At 38.0% G+C, this 23,176-nt stretch overlaps 1 protein-coding gene across 1 annotated transcript in view; it reads left to right on the forward strand.

Annotated features, from left to right (window-relative positions):
* Positions 1–23,176, forward strand: part of LOC128660059 (zinc finger protein OZF-like) — an 81,159-nt gene that overhangs the window by 33,652 nt on the left and 24,331 nt on the right. Inside the window, exons 3-4 of the mRNA XM_053713656.1 lie at positions 189–302; positions 12,261–12,353. Coding sequence (XP_053569631.1) covers positions 189–302; positions 12,261–12,353 — 207 coding nt within the window. The remainder of the gene's footprint in view (positions 1–188; positions 303–12,260; positions 12,354–23,176) is intronic.

Consider the following 23,176-nt stretch of genomic DNA (forward strand, 5'->3'; position numbering starts at 1 on the left):
GTATTAAACAAGGTGGTGTGGACAGGATTTGGGGGTTAATTTGGTGTTCCTTTGTAGAGTTAAAAGGTTTTAGGGAACCGGTGGCCTATTGCTATTAACGCCTTCATGCCCACACCTCTCCCCATTTGTGACGAGTAAAGTGAGTGGAAAGGCTTAATCGTCATAGCTTCCTCATTTCGTGTTTACAGGTTCTCCAGTGGTCGTACAGGAGAGGTTAGAGGTGAAGACCGAGAATGACAAGACGCACACTGAGGGTCATGTGACCACCATCAAGCGTGAAAACGATACATTCACTGATGATGGTGAGATGCTTTTAATCTTCATATTCTGGGTTACATGTATTACTTTTTGGGGCATGCTTAATAGTATGAAAAGGACATTGTAGCATGGGTTATGAATAAAATAGTGAATTTAAAATCCAGCATAAGAATTTATTTCAAAAATTATTGAATTGTCTAAAAATAGGAATACTGGTAACTATAATAATAATGTAAAATATTGATAATTCATGTCGGATTTAGCGCTCTTGGTTAAACACAATCAGATTAGCACGCGATCGATAGGGGTTCTATTTTCAGTTTGCGCACTCCATGTAAGTTTATGGGGAGTCCAGCAGTTAACGTGCATCGGGTTTCTCTTGTGCGCAAACTATTTACGCTAACCCGCCCCGTATAAAAAGCTTACTTCTAGCGAAGTCTGTGCGCAAGCAAAAGCGGTAAATAGTGCGCCACTTGTAATCTTGCCCAATATTGGCTAATGTTTAGAAATCATTATTGGCTTAAAATAACCAATACATTTTGATCAACCCCTAACTTATTTAGGTTGATGCGTCTCAAGCACACGGGGAAACCCCACAATCTCAAAGCTAAAAAGTGCTCTTTAAAGGGATATCTGTAAAAAGCTGACTAGAAAATGTCACACGAACATCTGCTCAGGCGTTAGTGCTATGTTGTTCAGTTATTCTTCAGCTTCTGTCATCTACATGCTTAAAACAAGCCAATCAGCATCCTCATCAGTGCTGACTTCACACGTTGCTTTACTGTGAGCTCATGGGATTTCACCATAATCTCATGGGATTTCACCATAATCTCATGGGATTTCACCATAATCTCATGGGATTTCACCATAATCTCATGGGATTTCACCATAAACGTCCTTAAAGGGACACTGAACCCAAATTTTTTCTTTGTGATTCAGATAGAGCGTGCAATTTTAAACGACTTTCTAATTTACTCCTATTATCAATTTTTCTTCGTTCTCTTGCTATCATTATTTGAAAAAGAAGGCATCTAAGCTTTTTTTTTGGTTTAGACCTCTGGACAGCACTTTTTTATTGGTGGATGAATTTATCCACCAATCAGCAAGGACAACCCAGGTTCACCAAAAATGGGCCGGCATCTAAACTTACATTCTTGCATTTCAAATAAAGATACCATGAGAATGAAGAAAATTTGATAATAGGAGTAAATTAGAAAGTTGCTTAAAATGTCATGCTCAATCTGAATCACGAAATAATTTTTTTTGGTACAGTGTCCCTTTAAACTGATGAGAGAAGTGAATGTGCTGCACGTGCCAGATACACACTTCCTTGCAAGTCCCCAAAAAAGCATCCTGATTGGACACTTAAAGGGATAGTAAACCCAATTTTTTTCTTTCATGATTCAGATAGAGCAGCAATTTTAAGCAACTTTCTAATTTACTCCTATTATCATTTTTTCTTCATTCTCTTGCTTTCTTTAGTTAAAAAACAGAAATGTAAAGCTTAAAGGGACACTGAACCCAAATTATTTTGTTCATGTTTCAGATAGAGCATGCAATGTTAAGCAACTTTCTAATTTACTCCTATTATCATTTTTCTTCATTCTCTCTTAATATCTTTATTTGAAAATCATGAATGTAATTCTGAGCAGCCAGCCCATTTTAGGTTCAGTACCATGGATAGTGCTTGCTTATTGGAGGATGATATTTACCCACCAATAAGCAAGCATAACCCAGGTTCTCAACCAAAAATGGGCCGGCTCCTATGCATCACATTCCTGCTTTTTAAAGAAAGATAGCAAGAGAACGATGAAAAATTGATAATAGGAGTAAATTAGAAAGTTGTTTAAAATTGCATGCTATATTGTAATCATTAAAGAAAAAATGTGGGTTCAGTGTCCCTTTAAGAACCTGGGTTATGCTTGCTTATTGGTTTGCTAAATGTAGCCACCAATAAGCAAGCGCTATCCAGGGTGCTGAACCTAAAATGGGCTGGCTCCTAAGCTTTAAATTCCTGTTTTTTAAATAAACATAGCAAGAGAACAAAAAAAAATTGATAGCAGGGGGTCAATTTATCAAAGTGTCAATCTCTGTGCATTCGCCAGGGGTCAATGTGCTCGCCAGACATCGCTGACGCGGATATGAATATGATACCCTAACAGTCAACGATGTTGCGGTTATTCAGATTTTTCCAAACTTTATTTATACCATTTCATTACTGTCCATGAACAAGCACATTTCTCTAAAGCTAATCTTTTATTTTTCAACTGTTAATGTCCAAGAAATAGCTACATTTATACCTCAAAAAACAATATCTCATAGAAAGTTATCTTTATATTTATTTGTTATTTATTTGGTGTTTATACACCCTCTAATGTTACTATAATGTTAGTAATAACCTGTGTACGTGTATATTTATATGAGGCTACACTATCACCTACACAGGTTTTTACTAACATTATGGTAACTTTACAGGGTGTATATTTATATGAGGCTACACTCTCACTACACAGGTTTTTACTACTGAATTATAGCAACATTACAGGGTGTATATTTATATGATGCTACACTCTCACATACACAGGTGTTTACTACTGAATTATAGTAACATTAGAGGGTGTATATTTATATGAGGCTACACTCTCACATACACAGGTGTTTACTACTGAATTATAGTAACATTAGAGGGTGTATATTTATATGAGGCTACACTTTCACGTACATAGGTGTTTACTACTGAATTATAGTAACTTTACAGGGTGTATATTTATATGAGGCTACACTCTCACTACACAGGTTTTTACTACTGAATTATAGCAACATTACAGGGTGTATATTTATATGAGGCTACACTCTCACATACACAGGTGTTTACTACTGAATTATAGTAACATTAGAGGGTGTATATTTATATGAGGCTACACTCTCACATACACAGGTGTTTACTACTGAATTATAGTAACATTAGAGGGTGTATATTTATATGAGGCTACACTCTCATGTACAAAGGTGTTTACTACTGAATTATAGTAACATTACAGGGTGTATATTTATATAAGGCTACAATCTCACATACACAGGTGTTTACTACTGAATTATAGTAACATTAGAGGGTGTATATTTATATGAGGCTACACTCTCACATACACAGGTGTTTACTACTGAATTATAGTAACATTAGAGGGTGTATATTTATATGAGGCTACACTCTCACGTACACAGGTGTTTACTACTGAATTATAGTAACATTACAGGGTGTATATTTATATGAGACTACACTCTCACATACACGGGTGTTTACTACTAAATTATAGTAACATTACAGGGTGTATATTTATATGAGACTACACTCTCACATACACGGGTGTTTACTACTGAATTATAGTAACATTACAGGGTGTATATTTATATGAGACTACACTCTCACATACACAGGTGTTTACTACTGAATTATAGTAACATTACAGGGTGTATATTTATATGAGACTACACTCTCACATACACGGGTGTTTACTACTGAATTATAGTAACATTACAGGGTGTATATTTATATGAGACTACACTCTCACATACACAGGTGTTTACTACTGAATTATAGTAACATTAGAGGGTGTATATTTATATGAGACTACACTCTCACATACACAGGTGTTTACTACTGAATTATAGTAACATTAGAGGGTGTATATTTATATGAGGCTACACTCTCACATACACGGGTGTTTACTACTGAATTATAGTAACATTAGAGGGTGTATATTTATATGAGGCTAAACTCTCACGTACACGGGTGTTTACTACTGAATTATAGTAACATTAGAGGGTGTATATTTATATGAGACTACACTCTCACATACACAGGTGTTTACTACTGAATTATAGTAACATTAGAGAGTGTATATTTATATGAGGCTACACTCTCACATACACAGGTGTTTACTACTGAATTATAGTAACATTAGAGGGTGTATATTTATATGAGGCTACAATCTCACGTACACAGGTGTTTACTACTGAATTATAGTAACATTAGAGGGTGTATATTTATATGAGGCTACACTCTCACTACACAGGTTTTTACTACTGAATTATAGCAACATTACAGGGTGTATATTTATATGAGGCTACACTCTCACATACACAGGTGTTTACTACTGAATTATAGTAACATTAGAGGGTGTATATTTATATGAGGCTACACTCTCATGTACACAGGTGTTTACTACTGAATTATAGTAACATTAGAGGGTGTATATTTATATGAGGCTACACTCGCACATACACAGGTGTTTACTACTGAATTATAGTAACTTTACAGGGTGTATATTTATATGAGGCTACACTCTCACTACACAGGTTTTTACTACTGAATTATAGCAACATTACAGGGTGTATATTTATATGAGGCTACACTCTCACATACACAGGTGTTTACTACTGAATTATAGTAACATTAGAGGGTGTATATTTATATGAGACTACACTCTCATGTACACAGGTGTTTACTGCTGAATTATAGTAACATTACAGGGTGTATATTTATATGAGACTACACTCTCACATACACAGGTGTTTACTACTGAATTATAGTAACATTAGAGGGTGTATATTTATATGAGACTACACTCTCACATACACAGGTGTTTACTACTGAATTATAGTAACATTAGAGGGTGTATATTTATATGAGGCTACACTCTCACATACACGGGTGTTTACTACTGAATTATAGTAACATTAGAGGGTGTATATTTATATGAGGCTAAACTCTCACGTACACGGGTGTTTACTACTGAATTATAGTAACATTAGAGGGTGTATATTTATATGAGACTACACTCTCACATACACAGGTGTTTACTACTGAATTATAGTAACATTAGAGAGTGTATATTTATATGAGGCTACACTCTCACATACACAGGTGTTTACTACTGAATTATAGTAACATTAGAGGGTGTATATTTATATGAGGCTACAATCTCACGTACACAGGTGTTTACTACTGAATTATAGTAACATTAGAGGGTGTATATTTATATGAGGCTACACTCTCACTACACAGGTTTTTACTACTGAATTATAGCAACATTACAGGGTGTATATTTATATGAGGCTACACTCTCACATACACAGGTGTTTACTACTGAATTATAGTAACATTAGAGGGTGTATATTTATATGAGGCTACACTCTCATGTACACAGGTGTTTACTACTGAATTATAGTAACATTAGAGGGTGTATATTTATATGAGGCTACACTCGCACATACACAGGTGTTTACTACTGAATTATAGTAACTTTACAGGGTGTATATTTATATGAGGCTACACTCTCACTACACAGGTTTTTACTACTGAATTATAGCAACATTACAGGGTGTATATTTATATGAGGCTACACTCTCACATACACAGGTGTTTACTACTGAATTATAGTAACATTAGAGGGTGTATATTTATATGAGACTACACTCTCATGTACACAGGTGTTTACTGCTGAATTATAGTAACATTACAGGGTGTATATTTATATGAGACTACACTCTCACGTACACAGGTGTTTACTACTGAATTATAGTAACATTACAGGGTGTATATTTATATGAGACTACACTCTCACATACACAGGTGTTTACTACTGAATTATAGTAACATTACAGGGTGTATATTTATATGAGGCTACACTCTCACGTACACTGGTGTTTACTACTGAATTATAGTAACATTACAGGGTGTATTTTTATATGAGGCTACAATCTCACAAACGCAGGTGTTTACTACTGAATTATAGTAACATTAGAGGGTGTATATTTATATGAGGCTACAATCTCATGTACACGGGTGTTTACTACTGAATTATAGTAACATTAGAGGGTGTATATTTATATGAGGCTACACTCTCACGTACACGGGTGTTTACTACTGAATTATAGTAACATTAGAGGATGTATATTTATATGAGGCTACACTCTCACGTACACAGGTGTTTACTACTGAATTATAGTAACATTAGAGGGTGTATATTTATATGAGACTACACTCTCACGTACACAGGTGTTTACTACTGAATTATAGTAACATTACAGGGTGTATATTTATATGAGACTACACTCTCACATACACGGGTGTTTACTACTGAATTATAGTAACATTAGAGGGTGTATATTTATATGAGGTTACACTCTCACGTACACTGGTGTTTACTACTGAATTATAGTAACATTAGACGATGTATATTTATATGAGGTTACACTCTTACATACACAGGTGTTTACTACTGAAGTATAGTAACATTAGAGGGTGTATATTTATATGAGGCTATAATTTCACGTACACGGGTGTTTACTACTGAATTATAGTAACATTAGAGGGTGTATATTTATTTATATGAGGCTACACTCTCACGTACACGGGTGTTTACTACTGAATTATAGTAACATTAGAGGATGTATATTTATATGAGGTTACACTCTCATGTACACGGGTGTTTACTACTGAATTATAGTAACATTAGAGGGTGTATATTTATATGAGGCTACACTCTCACGTACACAGGTGTTTACTACTGAATTATAGTAACATTAGAGGATGTATATTTATATGAGGTTACACTCTTACATACACAGGTGTTTACTACTGAATTATAGTAACATTACAGGGTGTATATTTATATGAGGCTATAATTTCACGTACACGGGTGTTTACTACTGAATTATAGTAACATTAGAGGGTGTATATTTATTTATATGAGGCTACACTCTCACGTACACGGGTGTTTACTACTGAATTATAGTAACATTAGAGGGTGTATTTTTATATGAGGCTACACTCTCACGTACGCAGGTGTTTACTACTGAATTATAGTAACATTAGAGGGTGTATATTTATATGAGGCTACACTCTCACATACACAGGTGTTTACTACTGAATTATAGTAACATTTGAGGGTGTATATTTATATGAGGCTACACTCTCACATACACTGGTGTTTACTACTGAATTATAGTAACATTAGAGGGTGTATTTTTATATGAGGCTATAATTTCACGTACACGGGTGTTTACTACTGAATTATAGTAACATTAGAGGGTGTATATTTATTTATATGAGGCTACACTCTCACGTACACGGGTGTTTACTACTGAATTATAGTAACATTAGAGGGTGTATTTTTATATGAGGCTACACTCTCACATACACAGGTGTTTACTACTGAATTATAGTAACATTAGAGGGTGTATATTTATATGAGGCTACACTCTCACATACACAGGTGTTTACTACTGAATTATAGTAACATTTGAGGGTGTATATTTATATGAGGCTACACTCTCACATACACTGGTGTTTACTACTGAATTATAGTAACATTAGAGGGTGTATTTTTATATGAGGCTACACTCTCACATACACTGGTGTTTACTACTGAATTATAGTAACATTAGAGGGTGTATATTTATGAGGCTACACTCTCACATACACAGTGTTTACTACTGAATTATAGTAACATTAGAGGGTGTATATTTATGATGCTACACTCTCACATACACAGGTGTTTACTACTGAATTATAGTAACATTTGAGGGTTTATATTTATATGAGGCTACACTCTCACATACACAGGTGTTTACTACTGAATTATAGTAACATTACAGGGTGTATATTTATATGAGACTACACTCTCACGTACACAGGTGTTTACTACTGAATTATAGTAACATTAGAGGGTGTATATTTATATGAGGCTACACTCTCACATACACTGGTGTTTACTACTGAATTATAGTAACATTAGAGGGTGTATATTTATGAGGCTACACTCTCATGTACACAGGTGTTTACTACTGAATTATAGTAACATTAGAGGGTGTATATTTATGAGGCTACACTCTCACATACACAGGTGTTTACTACTGAATTATAGTAACATTAGAGGGTGTATATTTATATGAGGCTACAATCTCACATACACAGGTGTTTACTACTGAATTATAGTAACATTAGAGGCTGTATATTTATATGAGGCTACACTCTCACATACACAGGTGTTTACTACTGAATTATAGTAACATTAGAGGGTGTATATTTACATGAGGCTACACTCTCACATACACAGGTGTTTACTACTGAATTATAGTAACATTAGAGGGTGTATATTTATAAGAGGGTACACTCTCACGTACACAGGTGTTTACTGCTGAATTATAGTAACATTACAGGGTGTATATTTATATGAGGCTACACTCTCACATACACAGGTGTTTACTACTTAATTATAGTAACATTAGAGGGTGTATATTTATATGAGGCTACACTCGCACATACACAGGTGTTTACTACTGAATTATAGTAACATTTGAGGGTGTATATTTATAAGGCTACACTCTCACATACACAGGTGTTTACTACTGAATTATAGTAACATTAGAGGGTGTATATTTATATGAGGCTACACTCTCACATACACTGGTGTTTACTACTGAATTATAGTAACATTAGAGGGTGTATATTTATATGAGGCTACACTTTCACGTACATAGGTGTTTACTACTGAATTATAGTAACATTAGAGGCTGTATATTTATATGAGGCTACACTCTCACATACACAGGTGTTTACTACTGAATTATAGTAACATTAGAGGGTGTATATTTACATGAGGCTACACTCTCACATACACAGGTGTTTACTACTGAATTATAGTAACATTAGAGGGTGTATATTTATAAGAGGGTACACTCTCACGTACACAGGTGTTTACTGCTGAATTATAGTAACATTACAGGGTGTATATTTATATGAGGCTACACTCTCACATACACAGGTGTTTACTACTTAATTATAGTAACATTAGAGGGTGTATATTTATATGAGGCTACACTCGCACATACACAGGTGTTTACTACTGAATTATAGTAACATTTGAGGGTGTATATTTATAAGGCTACACTCTCACATACACAGGTGTTTACTACTGAATTATAGTAACATTAGAGGGTGTATATTTATATGAGGCTACACTCTCACATACACTGGTGTTTACTACTGAATTATAGTAACTTTACAGGGTGTATATTTATATGAGGCTACAATCTCACTTACGCAGGTGTTTACTACTGAATTATAGTAACATTACAGGGTGTATATTTATATGAGGCTACACTCTCACATACACAGGTGTTTACTACTGAATTATAGTAACATTTGAGGGTGTATATTTATAAGGCTACACTCTCACGTACACAGGTGTTTACTACTGAATTATAGTAACATTAGAGGGTGCATATTTATATGAGGCTACACTCTCACATACACTGGTGTTTACTACTGAATTATAGTAACATTAGAGAGTGTATATTTATATGAGGCTACACTCTCACGTACACAGGTGTTTACTACTGAATTATAGTAACATTAGAGGGTGTATATTTATATGAGGCTACACTCTCACATACACAGGTGTTTACTACTGAATTATAGTAACATTAGAGAGTGTATATTTATATGAGGCTACACTCTTACGTACACAGGTGTTTATTACTGAATTATAGTAACATTAGAGGGTGTATATTTATAAGGCTACACTCTCACGTACACAGGTGTTTACTACTGAATTATAGTAACATTAGAGGATGTATATTTATATGAGGTTACACTCTTACATATACAGGTGTTTACTACTGAATTATAGTAACATTACAGGGTGTATATTTATATGAGGCTATAATTTCACGTACACGGGTGTTTACTACTGAATTATAGTAACATTAGAGGGTGTATATTTATTTATATGAGGCTACACTCTCACGTACACGGGTGTTTACTACTGAATTATAGTAACATTAGAGGGTGTATTTTTATATGAGGCTACACTCTCACGTACGCAGGTGTTTACTACTGAATTATAGTAACATTAGAGGGTGTATATTTATGAGGCTACACTCTCACATACACAGGTGTTTAGTACTGAATTATAGTAACATTTGAGGGTGTATATTTATATGAGGCTACACTCTCACATACACTGGTGTTTACTACTGAATTATAGTAACATTAGAGGGTGTATTTTTATATGAGGCTACACTCTCACATACACTGGTGTTTACTACTGAATTATAGTAACATTAGAGGGTGTATATTTATGAGGCTACACTCTCACATACACAGTGTTTACTACTGAATTATAGTAACATTAGAGGGTGTATATTTATGAGGCTACACTCTCACATACACAGGTGTTTACTACTGAATTATAGTAACATTTGAGGGTTTATATTTATATGAGGCTACACTCTCACATACACAGGTTTTTACTACTGAATTATAGTAACATTACAGGGTGTATATTTATATGAGACTACACTCTCACGTACACAGGTGTTTACTACTGAATTATAGTAACATTAGAGGGTGTATATTTATATGAGGCTACACTCTCACATACACTGGTGTTTACTACTGAATTATAGTAACATTAGAGGGTGTATATTTATGAGGCTACACTCTCATGTACACAGGTGTTTACTACTGAATTATAGTAACATTAGAGGGTGTATATTTATGAGGCTACACTCTCACATACACAGGTGTTTACTACTGAATTATAGTAACATTAGAGGGTGTATATTTATATGAGGCTACAATCTCACATACACAGGTGTTTACTACTGAATTATAGTAACATTAGAGGGTGTATATTTATATGAGGCTACACTCTCACATACACAGGTGTTTACTACTGAATTATAGTAACATTAGAGGGTGTATATTTACATGAGGCTACACTCTCACATACACAGGTGTTTACTACTGAATTATAGTAACATTAGAGGGTGTATATTTATAAGAGGGTACACTCTCACGTACACAGGTGTTTACTGCTGAATTATAGTAACATTACAGGGTGTATATTTATATGAGGCTACACTCTCACATACACAGGTGTTTACTACTTAATTATAGTAACATTAGAGGGTGTATATTTATATGAGGCTACACTCGCACATACACAGGTGTTTACTACTGAATTATAGTAACATTTGAGGGTGTATATTTATAAGGCTACACTCTCACATACACAGGTGTTTACTACTGAATTATAGTAACATTAGAGGGTGTATATTTATATGAGGCTACACTCTCACATACACTGGTGTTTACTACTGAATTATAGTAACATTAGAGGGTGTATATTTATATGAGGCTACACTTTCACGTACATAGGTGTTTACTACTGAATTATAGTAACTTTACAGGGTGTATATTTATATGAGGCTACAATCTCACTTACGCAGGTGTTTACTACTGAATTATAGTAACATTACAGGGTGTATATTTATATGAGGCTACACTCTCACATACACAGGTGTTTACTACTGAATTATAGTAACATTTGAGGGTGTATATTTATAAGGCTACACTCTCACGTACACAGGTGTTTACTACTGAATTATAGTAACATTAGAGGGTGTTTATTTGTATGAGGCTACACTCTCACATACACTGGTGTTTACTACTGAATTATAGTGACATTAGAGGGTGTATATTTATATGAGGCTACACTCTCACATACACAGGTGTTTACTACTGAATTATAGTAACATTAGACAGTGTATATTTATATGAGGCTACACTCTTACGTACACAGGTGTTTATTACTGAATTATAGTAACATTAGAGGGTGTATATTTATAAGGCTACACTCTCACATACACAGGTGTTTACTACTGAATTATAGTAACATTAGAGGGTGTATATTTATATGAGGCTACACTCTCACGTACACAGGTTTTTACTACTGAATTATAGTAACATTAGAGGGTGTATATTTATATGAGACTACACTCTCACGTACACAGGTTTTTACTACTGAATTATAGTGACATTAGAGGGTGTATATTTATATGGGACTACACTCTCACGTACACGGGTGTTTACTACTGAATTATAGTAACATTTGAGGGTATATATTTATAAGGCTACACTCTTACATACACAGGTTTTCCAGTGGTCCCACCAGAAAGTTTAATGGTGAAGACAGAAGAGCCAGATACCAAAATAAAGACTGAAAGTGTTACATCTATAACCAATGGTGAGCATTTTATTTATGTTTTTATTCTAACCCTTGCAGATTTTGCATCTCCTGCCCTACTTCACATTGACTTCTGTCATTGCTGTCTTGCCTAACGGGATGTGAAGCTTCATGTTCAACTTTCATGTGTCAGACAGAGCAATCCATTAAAAAAACAACTTTGTAATTTGCTTCTGTTGTTAATATTGACTTCAATCTCCTACTATCGTTTCTTGAAGAACTTACTTGAGAACAACTAGAGCACTATATGGCACCAAATTATTGCCTGTGATAAGCATAAGAATATCCTACATATTAATTGATGCCTGGGATAAGCATAAGGCTATCCTACATATTAATTACTGTCTGGGATAAGCATAAGACTATCCTACATACTAATTAATGCTTGGGATAAGCATAAGGCTATCCTACATATTAATTAATGTCTGGGATAAGCATAAGACTATCCTACTTACTAATTAATGCCTGGGATAAGCATAAGGCTATCCTACATATTAATTACTGTCTGGGATAAGCATAAGACTACCCTACAAACTAATTAATGCCTATGATAAGCATAAGACTATCCTACATACTAATTAATGCCCGGGATAAGCATAAGGCTATCTTTGATGTACTAATTAATGCCTAGGATAACCATAAGGCTATCCTAAATACTAATGCATGTCTAGGATAAGCATAAGGCTATATTATGTACTAATTAATGCCTGAGATAAGCATAAGGCTATCCTACGTAGTAATTAATGCCTGGGATCAAACAACCCTGCAAACAGAGGCACTTAGGAGGATGGGCCCTTGACCTAATGGGAGGAGATAGGCTAAAGTAAGTAGGCGGGTCCAGGTCTAGGAAGTAGGTAGAGGTTATTGCGTTTGGCGCCATTAGAAAAAAGTTTCAGCACCGGAACAGTGGGAGCATAGATAGGGCTCAGCACCGGAGCAGTGGGAGCATAGATAGGGCTCTCTTTTCTTGCAGCTCCGGTCTGGAATTCTTGCGATGCTTCCCTTATGGAGCTTGAGGAGTTGTTGGGCAGGCTGCGGTTGATGGCTGGTGAAAGGGGCCCAGATTGGATGCAAGTGCAGGTGGCTGAGATCCTGGAAAACGATGGGGTGACACGTGGTGAGGAGCAGAAGGGCAGACCTACATGGCGATCCCGCCCTCCGGAGCACCTCAGCCTGGAGCAAATCACGGCAGGGGGCCGTCGTAGAGGTAGCCCAAGTAGAGTGAGGAAGGACACAGCGAGGAGGGCATTGGCCATGGTGGTGAAATCTGAGGAGGTGGCAGTTGCTGTGGAGCTGAGGGAGAAGAGGCGGCCTCTTCCGGTGACGGCTGAGGTTCACTCAGCCCAGAGAGGGGTATCACATGAGAGGGACGCACAGGAGCAGTCACACAGCCTTGCTGGGTCTGTGGAGGGGTTTATGGACTCTACGAGTGAGGGGCAGGTTTTTAGTGCATTAGCTGGGGATCTGGTTAGGCAGTTAGGCCCCAGGTTATGGGATTAGCCCCATTAGAGGAGGATTTTATGATTATAGATTCTTGGCCAGGAGCTGAGGAGGTGGCTGAGGATAGGGTCAACCCTGGGATAAGTGTGTCCTCTAGAGGTCGTGGGAATATTCCTGCAGGTAGGGCAGTCATTAAAGGGAGTAATAAGGTCCAAAAAGCCCCAGCCCTTTCTAGGAAGGGGGGCACTAGAGTTGGTGGGTCTGGGGAAAAAGTTGCTGTGGGAAAGGGTACTAGGGGAGTGGTACTCTTAGGGTATGTTCAGAGCCTGTTGTAATAGAGAACTTCCCTAGCTCTTCAGATGGTGAGGATATGGTCGGTCCTTCCCCAGGAATATCCGTACCCAGGGTGAGGTTAGGCTTATCTCTGGGGGGTTTCAGTCAGGCTCACCACCATGACGATGTTATAGTTGGTGACCGTTTTTCTGAGAAATTTTTTTGTTGGGTGCTAATGTGGATTTTCCTCTGACAGGTACAAATGTAGCACCCAGGGGTGCAGCTCTGGAGCAACAAGGTTCACTGGGTCCCATTGACGGCGGAGAGGAGGACTCCTTATGCCTGGCGGAATCCTGGAAGGATTCTATTAGGTTTGATCCTGGGGACGGCCCAGTGCAGGGCGAGGCACATCATGTCACGGTACCGGTGAGGGGTTTTGGTCACATGTCTAGGGGTAGATTGGGATCTAGTGCTGGGACACGGGCAGCTACTAGGCCTATGAGGAGGGGAGGTGATATGGATAGGCTGTTGATGCGGGAGCTAGTTTTACCGCTGATTTGGCCAGTTTGGGCAGGGGTACCGTCAAGGTGAGTGAGCGAGTCTGAAAAATGCCTTCAGATTTAAATATGCATGGCACAAAGAGAGCAAGGGGTTTGGGGGGAAATGTATTGCCACTGCAGCCCCGTGAGGCGGCCCTAAGGGGTCGCGGGGCTTTCTGTGAGGTTAATCGTACAAATGTTTCACGCTTCTGCGGGAGCAGTGCGGACGAATGCTAGCTTTCGGGATGCATAGGACGTGGCAGCTGTGGCAGGTGAGATGACCCACGGGCCACTGTCGGTAAGTATCTTGTGGGGTGTGACTAAGGGGACTGGGAGCAATACAATTGCGGGGAACTTGCTAGAAGTTTTGAGGGATCTGTTGAGGAGGATTGAATCCTCCATGTCTCATTTAGCACCTCAATCCACGGTGGCTGGAGTTTGGGCGCTTATGGTGGCCGCTGCACCGCCGGTTCATACGTCTGGAGCACCTGGGGTCTCTACGGGGAATGTTGTCCAGGAAGTGGTTCCCTCTGTCGTACAGACTAGTCCACAGGTGGGGTTGAGTGTGGTTTCGGGCATCGTTCCTGAGATTAGGGTAGCAGATACCGCTCTGTCACGGTCATGCCTATGCTCGATAGGTCCGTTGGGGCTACACTTAAAGGGACACTGTACCCAAAATATTTATTTCGTGATTCAGATTGAGCGTGAAATTTTAAGCAACTTTCTAATTTACTCCTATTATCAATTTTTCTTCGTTCTCTTGCTATCATTATTTGAAAAAGAAGGCATCTAAGCTTTTTTTTGGTTTCAGTACTCTGGACAGCACTTTTTTATTGGTGGAGGAATTTATCCACCAATCAGCAAGGACAACCCAGGTTGTTCACCAAAAATGGGCCGGCATTTAAACTTACATTCTTGCATTTCAAATAAAGATACCAAGAGAATGAAGACAATTTGATAATAGGAGTAAATTAGAAAGTTGCTTAAAATTTCATGCTCAATCTGAATCACGAAAGAAATTTTTTGGGTACAGTGTCCCTTTAACTAAGGAGATTAAGGAAAAGTATGTAGGAGGGAATGTATAGAGCTAACAAGAGAAAGTGTATACCGCTGCAGGTATCCAACAGATGAAATGGTGAAGTATAATACAATCAATACACAAACACATAAATACCTTATATATCTTATGTACATAAAATGGTTCATTATTTGATGCTGTGATACATAACATATGCAACATTTATCATAGAACAGGTAGGAAATATATAATCAACCATGACAGGTGCATTTTGTTTTGAGATATATAGAGAGGGATCTCTTAAAGGATTTTAGGCTTGGGGAAGGTTTGAAAGTGTGCGGGAGGTCGTTCCATAATTGTGGTGCTTTGTAGGAAAAGGAGGATTGAGCTGCTTTCTTTTTGTATGGAGGCAGACTAAATAATGTGCTGGTACTGGATCGGAGGTTATGGGAGGTGGGAACAGCCGGTTAGAGCATTCTGCTCAGGTAGGGTGGGAGCTTCCCAGAAAAGCTCTTAAACACACGGCTGGAAAGATGGAGGGTGCGTCTGGATTCCAGCGACAGACAATTTAATTCTTTTAGCATGTCACAATGGTGGGTCCTGTAGTTACATTGTATCACAAAGCGGCAGAACGAGTTATACAGTGTATTAAGTTTATTACGGTGAGTTTGCGGTGCAGGTGCATATACTACATCTCCATAATCTATGATTGGCATCCGCATTTGCTATACAATCTTTTCCTTTATTGTAGGGCTGAGGCAGGATTTGTTTCTGTACAGGGCACCTAGTTTTGAATAGAGTTTAGATGCAAGTTTTTCTATGTGGAGGCCAAAAGATAGATTGGGGTCTAACAACATACCCAAGTATTTGAAAGAGTGGACTGCGGTCAGTGTGCAATTTGATTTTGTTTTAGATGGGAATTTTGTAATTTGTGTAATTTAGGACCCGTTCCAAAGATCATTGTGACAGTTTTGTCAGTGTTTAGGAAGAGTTTGTTTTTTGAGATCCACTTTTCTACCTCTGTGAACTGGTCTTGGAGCACTGCCTCAAGCTGCGGCAGATCAGATTTGTTTGCATAGATTACCGTGTCGTCTGCGTACATGTGTACAGTTGAGGACTTGCAGACATTTGGCAGATTATTTATAAATAATGTGAATAGTAGGGGCCGAAAATGGAACATTGGGGAACACCACACGTGACTGGGAGAGGGAGTCGCTGTCAGAAATGGAGACATACTGTGATCGATCCAATACATATGATTGAAACCAGGTTAGCGGATGATCACCAATACCTGAGTTTTTTTAGTTTGAGCAGTAGTATGTCGTGGTCTACTGTGTCAAAGGCCTTTGCAAAATCAAGAAAAATAGCTCCAGTTAGGTCTCCTTGTTCCATGCCAGTTTGGATGTCGTTGCAAACGTTTAGGAGGGCAGTTGTAGTGGAGTGATTCGGGCGAAAACCTGATTGATCAGGTGTCAGATAGTTAGATTGTTGGTAATACTCACATAGTTGTGTATGGACGCATTTTTCTAAGATTTTTTTACAATACTGTGAGCAATGATATTGGGCGATAGTTAGTAACCATGGTTAACTCACCACTTTTATGGATAGGCACTACTCTTGCAGTCTTCCAAAGTTTGGGTATGTATCCAGACACCAAGGATTTGTTAATTAGGGTTGTGACAGGTTTAGCAATTGCTGGCGCACTGAGCTTCAACAGCATTGCTGGGATTTGATAAGGTCCAGACTGGTTTTTCATTTGTAGATTATTAAGATGTTTCTTAAAGGGACAGTCTAAACCAAATTTTTTCTTATTTAAAAAGATAGATAATCCCTTTATTACCCATTCCCCATTTTTGCACAACCAACAGTTATATTAATATGCTTTTTACCTCTGTGATTACCTTGTATCTAAGCCTCTGCAGACAGCCTCCTTATCTAAGTGCTTTTGACAGACATGCAGTGTAGTCAATCAGTGAAGGCTCCTAAATAACTTCATGGGAGTGAGCACAATGTTATCTATATCACACACATGAACTAACACTGTCTAACTGTGAAAAACTTTCAAAATACTCTGAGCTAAGAGGCGGTTTTCAACGGTTTAGAAATCAGTTTGAGCCTAACTAGGTTTAGCTTTTCAAAAATACCACCAAGGGAACAAAGCAAATTTGATGATAAAAGTAAATTGGAAAGTTGTTTAAAATTGCATGCCCTATCTGAATCATGAAAGTTTAGTTTTGACTTTACTATTCCTTTGATGACATTGATGGGTACAGGTCTAAAATTGAACTTTTCTATATTGGGTCTTTGTAGATTTAGTGGGGCTTGATCTACATTTGTAGTTTCAGGATGTGTGTCATTTATTAGTTTGTCAATCAGGGTGGTGGAACATCTGACAAAATAATTGTTAAAGGCATTTGCTACTTCTAAAGGAAGCTGCAGGGTTTAGTTGTCCACTTTGACAGTGGAGGGTTGGGAGTGGATTGGGGGAATGTGTAAGTTATTTATGACTTTCCAAAACTTTCTAGGGTTTGATATGTTATTTTCTTTTTAAAGACACAATGAGTCCACGGATCATCATCATTACTTATGGGATATTCACCTCCTTGTCTGCAGGAGGCGGCAAAGAGCACCACAGCAGAGCTGTTAACTAGATCCTCCCTTCCATCCCACTTCAGTCATTCTCTTTGCCTACGTTAGTGATAGGAAGAGGTAAAGTGAGGTGTTAGTATAGATTCTTCAAGCAAGAGTTTATTATTTTTAAAGTAGTGCAAGATTGTGCTGCTTTGTTCTAGGGTGTAGCCGTAGTCCATATCAGTCTCTACAGGAGAGCTTTTGGTGGCTTTAGAGCAATAGGAACTGGTGGGACATAATTCTCACTGCGCCTCCTATACATTTATGCTGCCCTAATCCAGATAGCCTAAGCACATTTAACTCAGGCTTATCTTATTCCACAGGGCTATGGGAGGGAGAGGACCTCTTAAACCTGCTGGACTGTCCTGCTGTCGGACAGCATTTAAGGTAAGTGCTAACTTTGTTCATTCTGGGGAATTGACTCAGAGGAAAGTGGGCACTTTATCTTTATTTTGATTTTACATAAGACTTATACACAGCCTCTTATGTTGGCACATCAATCCCTCTTATCTTGGAGGGTTTTTGGAGGACAGCCATGAGTACAGGCACTGGGGCTGGGAGATTGCTCATTTTATTGGTTATGGTGGTTGCGGTTCTTACTTTTACTCCGGTCGGGTAATGTGTTTTTTTGAGTATGCTCACGATGGGCGGGGCTACAGTTTTGCACACTGCCTTTAGTTCACTGCGCAGTACTCAGCCGACAGAAGTAGACGTCTGCACACTGTGGCTCTACAACCGCATGTTTCTTTCATGTAATTAGCAAGAGTCCATGAGCTAGTGACGTATGGGATATACATTCCTACCAGGAGGGGCAAAGTTTCCCAAACCTTAAAATGCCTATAAATACACCCCTCACCACACCCACAATTCAGTTTGTTTTTACAAACTTTGCCTCCGATGGAGGTGGTGAAGTAAGTTTGTGCTAGATTCTACGTTGATATGCGCTCCGCAGCAAGTTGGAGCCCGGTTTTCCTCTCAGCGTGCAGTGAATGTCAGAGGGATGTGAGGAGAGTATTGCCTATTTGAATGCAGTGATCTCCTTCTACGGGGTCTATTTCATAGGTTCTCTGTTATCGGTCGTAGAGATTCATCTCTTACCTCCCTTTTCAGATCGACGATATACTCTTATATATACCATTACCTCTGCTGATTCTCGTTTCAGTACTGGTTTGGCTTTCTACAAACATGTAGATGAGTGTCCTGGGGTAAGTAAATCTTATTTTCTGTGACACTCTAAGCTATGGTTGGGCACTTTGTTTATAAAGTTCTAAATATATGTATTCAAACATTTATTTGCCTTGACTCAGAATGTTCAACTTTCCTTATTTTTCAGACAATCAGTTTCATATTTGGGATAATGCATTTGAATTAATCATTTTTTCTTACCTTTCAAAAATTTGACTCTTTTTTCCCTGTGGGCTGTTAGGCTCGCGGGGGCTGAAAATGCTTCATTTTATTGCGTCATTCTTGGCGCGGATTTTTTTGGCGCAAAAATTCTTTTCCGTTTCCGGCGTCATACGTGTCGCCGGAAGTTGCGTCATTTTTTTGACGTTATTTTGCGCCAAAAATGTCGGCGTTCCGGATGTGGCGTCATTTTTGGCGCCAAAAGCATTTAGGCGCCAAATAATGTGGGCGTCTTGTTTGGCGCTAAAAAAATATGGGCGTCGCTTTTGTCTCCACATTATTTAAGTCTCATTATTTATTGCTTCTGGTTGCTAGAAGCTTGTTCACTGGCATTTTTTTTTCCCATTCCTGAAACTGTCATTTAAGGATTTTGTTCAATTTTGCTTTATATGTTGTTTTTTCTATTACATATTGCAAGATGTTCCACGTTGCAAACTGAGTCAGAAGATACTTTAGGAAAATCACTGCCGGGGCTGGAGCTACCAAGCTAAGTGTATCTGCTATAAATTTTTGGTATCTGTTTCTCCAGCTGTTGTTTGTATTGCATGTCATGACAAACTTATTAATGCAGATAAAATTTCCTTTAGTACTGTTATATTACCTGTTGCTGTTCCGTCAACATCTAAATTTCAGAGTGTTCCTGATAAACATAAGAGATTTTATTTTTTAAATCCATTTAGAAGGCTATGTCTGTTATTTCTCCTTCTAGTTTACATAAAAGTCCTTTAAAACTTCTCTTTTTTTCAGATGAATTTTTAAATGAACATCATCATTCTGATACTGATAATGGTTCTTCTGGTTCAGAGGTTTCTGTCTCAGAGGTTGATGCTGATAAATCTTTGTATTTGTTCAAGATGGAATTTATTCGTTCTTTATTTTAAAGAAGTATTAATTGCTTTAGATATAGAGGATTCTGGTCCTCTTGATACTGAATCCAAACGTTTAAATAGGGTTTTTAAATCTCCTGTAGTTATTCCAGAAGTGTTTAATCTCCCTGATGTTTTTTCTGAAGTAATTTCCAGGGAATGGAATAATTTGGGTAATTCTTTTACTCCTTCTAAACGTTTAAGCAATTATATCCTGTGCCATCTGACAGATTAGAGTTTTTTGGGACAAAATCCCTAAGGTTTGGGGCTGTCTCTATTCCTGCTAAAATGTACTACTATTTCTACGGCAGATAGTACTAAATTTAAGGATCCTTTAGATAAGAAAATTGAATCCTTTCTAAGAAAAGTTTACTTATGTTCAGGTAATCTTCTTAGACCTGCTATATTTTTACCGGATGTTGCTGCAGCTTCAACTTTTTGGTTAGAAGTTTTAGCACAACAAGTAACAGATCATAATTTTATAGCATTATTATTTTATAACATGCTAATAATTTTATTGGTGATACCATCTTTTGATATCATTAGTGTTGATGTCAGGTATATGTCTCTAGCTATTTTAGCTAGAAAAGCTTTATGGATTAAACTTGGAATGCTGATATGTCTTCTAAGTCAACGTTGTTTTCCCTTTTTGTCCAGGGTAATAATCATTTTTTCGTTCTTTTTTTCATAATAAGGAACAAAAGCCTGATCCTTCATCCTCAGGAGCGGTATCAGTTTGGAAACTTTGTCCAGTTTGGAATATATCCAAGCCTTATAGAAACCTATAGTCAGCTCCTAAGTACCCATGAAGGTGCGGCCCTTTTTTCCAGTTCAGCTGGTATTGGGCAGATTACGTTTTCTTCAAAGGAATTTGGATCAATTCCGTTCTCAATCTCTGGTTTCAGAACATTGTTTCAGAAAGGTACAGAATTGGCTTCAAGTTAAGGCCTCCTGCTAAAAGATTTTTTTCTTTCCCGTGTCCCAGTTAACACAGCAAGGCTCAGCATTTCTGAAATGTGTTTCAGATCTAGAGTTGGCTGGAGTAATTATGCCAGTTCCAGTTCTGGAACAGGGACTAGGGTTTTATTTTATCTCTTCATTGTACCACAGAAGGTCAATTCCTTCAGACCAGTTCCGGATCTATCAATATTGATTCGTTATGTAAGGATACCAACATTCAAGATGGTTCCTGTAGGACTATTCTGCCTTTTGTTTAGTAAGGGCATTATATGTCTACAATAGATTTATAGGATGTGTATCTGCATATTCCGATTCATCCAGATCATTTTTAGTGTCTGAGATTCTCTTTTTAGACAAGCATTACCAGTTTTGTGGCTCTACCGTTTGGCCTAGCCTCAGTTCCAAGAATTTTTTTCAAAGATTCTCGGTGCCCTTCTTTCTGTATTCAGAGAACGGGGTTTTGGTATTTCCTTATTTTGGACGATTATCTTGGTATTTGCTCAGTCTTCTCATTCGAAGAATCTCATGCGAATCGATTTGTGTTGTTTCTTCAAGATCATGGTTGGAGGATCAATTTACCAAAAAGTTCATTGATTCCTCAGTCAAGGGTAGCCTTTCTGGGTTTCCAGATAGATTCAGTGTCCATGACTCTGTCTTTAACAGACAAAAGACGTCTAAAATTGATTTCAGCTTGTCGAAACCTTCAGTCACAATCATTCCCTTCGGTAACCTTATGCATGGAAATTCTAGGTTTTATGACTGCTGCATCGGACGCGATCCCCTTTGCTCGTTTTCACATGCGACCTCTTCAGCTCTGTATGCTGAATCAATGGTGCAAGGATTACACAAAGATATCTTTAAAAACCGATTGTTCGACACTCTCTAACGTGGTGGACAGATCACCATCGTTTAATTTAGGGGGCTTCTTTTTGTGCTTCCGACCTGGACTGTAATTTCAACAGATACAAGTCTCACAGGTTGGGGAGCTGTGTGGGGATCTCTGACGGCACAAGGAGTTTGGGAATCTCAGGAGGTGAGATTACCGATCAATATTTTGGAACTCCGTGCAATTTTCAGAGCTCTTCAGTTTTGGCCTCTTCTGTAGAGAGAATCGTTCATTTGTTTTTAGACAGACAATGTCACAACTGTGGCATACATCAATCATCAAGGAGGGACTCACAGTCCTCTGGCTATGAAAGAAGTATCTCGAATTTTTTTGGTTTGGGCGGAATCCAGCTCCTGTCTAATCTCTGCGGTTTATATCCCAGGTGTAGACAATTGGGAAGCGGATTATCTCAGCCGCCAAATGTTCCATCCGGGCGAATGGTCTCTTCACCCAGAGGTATTTCTTCAGATTGTTCAAATGTGGGAACTTCCAGAAATAGATCTGATGGCGTCTCATCTAAACAAGAAACTTCCCAGATATCTGTCCAGATCCCGGGATCCTCAGGCGGAGGCAGTGGATGCATTTTCACTTCCTTGGAAGTATCATCCTGCCTATATCTTTCCGCCTCTAGTTCTTCTTCCAAGAGTAATCTCCAAGATTCTGAAGGAATGCTCGTTTGTTCTGCTGGTAGCTCCGGCATGGCCTCACAGGTTTGGTATGCGGATCTTGTCCGGATGGCCTCTTGCCAACCATGGACTCTTCCGTTAGATCAGACTTTCTGTCGCAAGGTCCTTTTTTCCATCAGG

This window comes from Bombina bombina, chromosome 5, assembly GCF_027579735.1.
Source record: "Bombina bombina isolate aBomBom1 chromosome 5, aBomBom1.pri, whole genome shotgun sequence".
Lineage (NCBI taxonomy): Eukaryota > Metazoa > Chordata > Amphibia > Anura > Bombinatoridae > Bombina > Bombina bombina.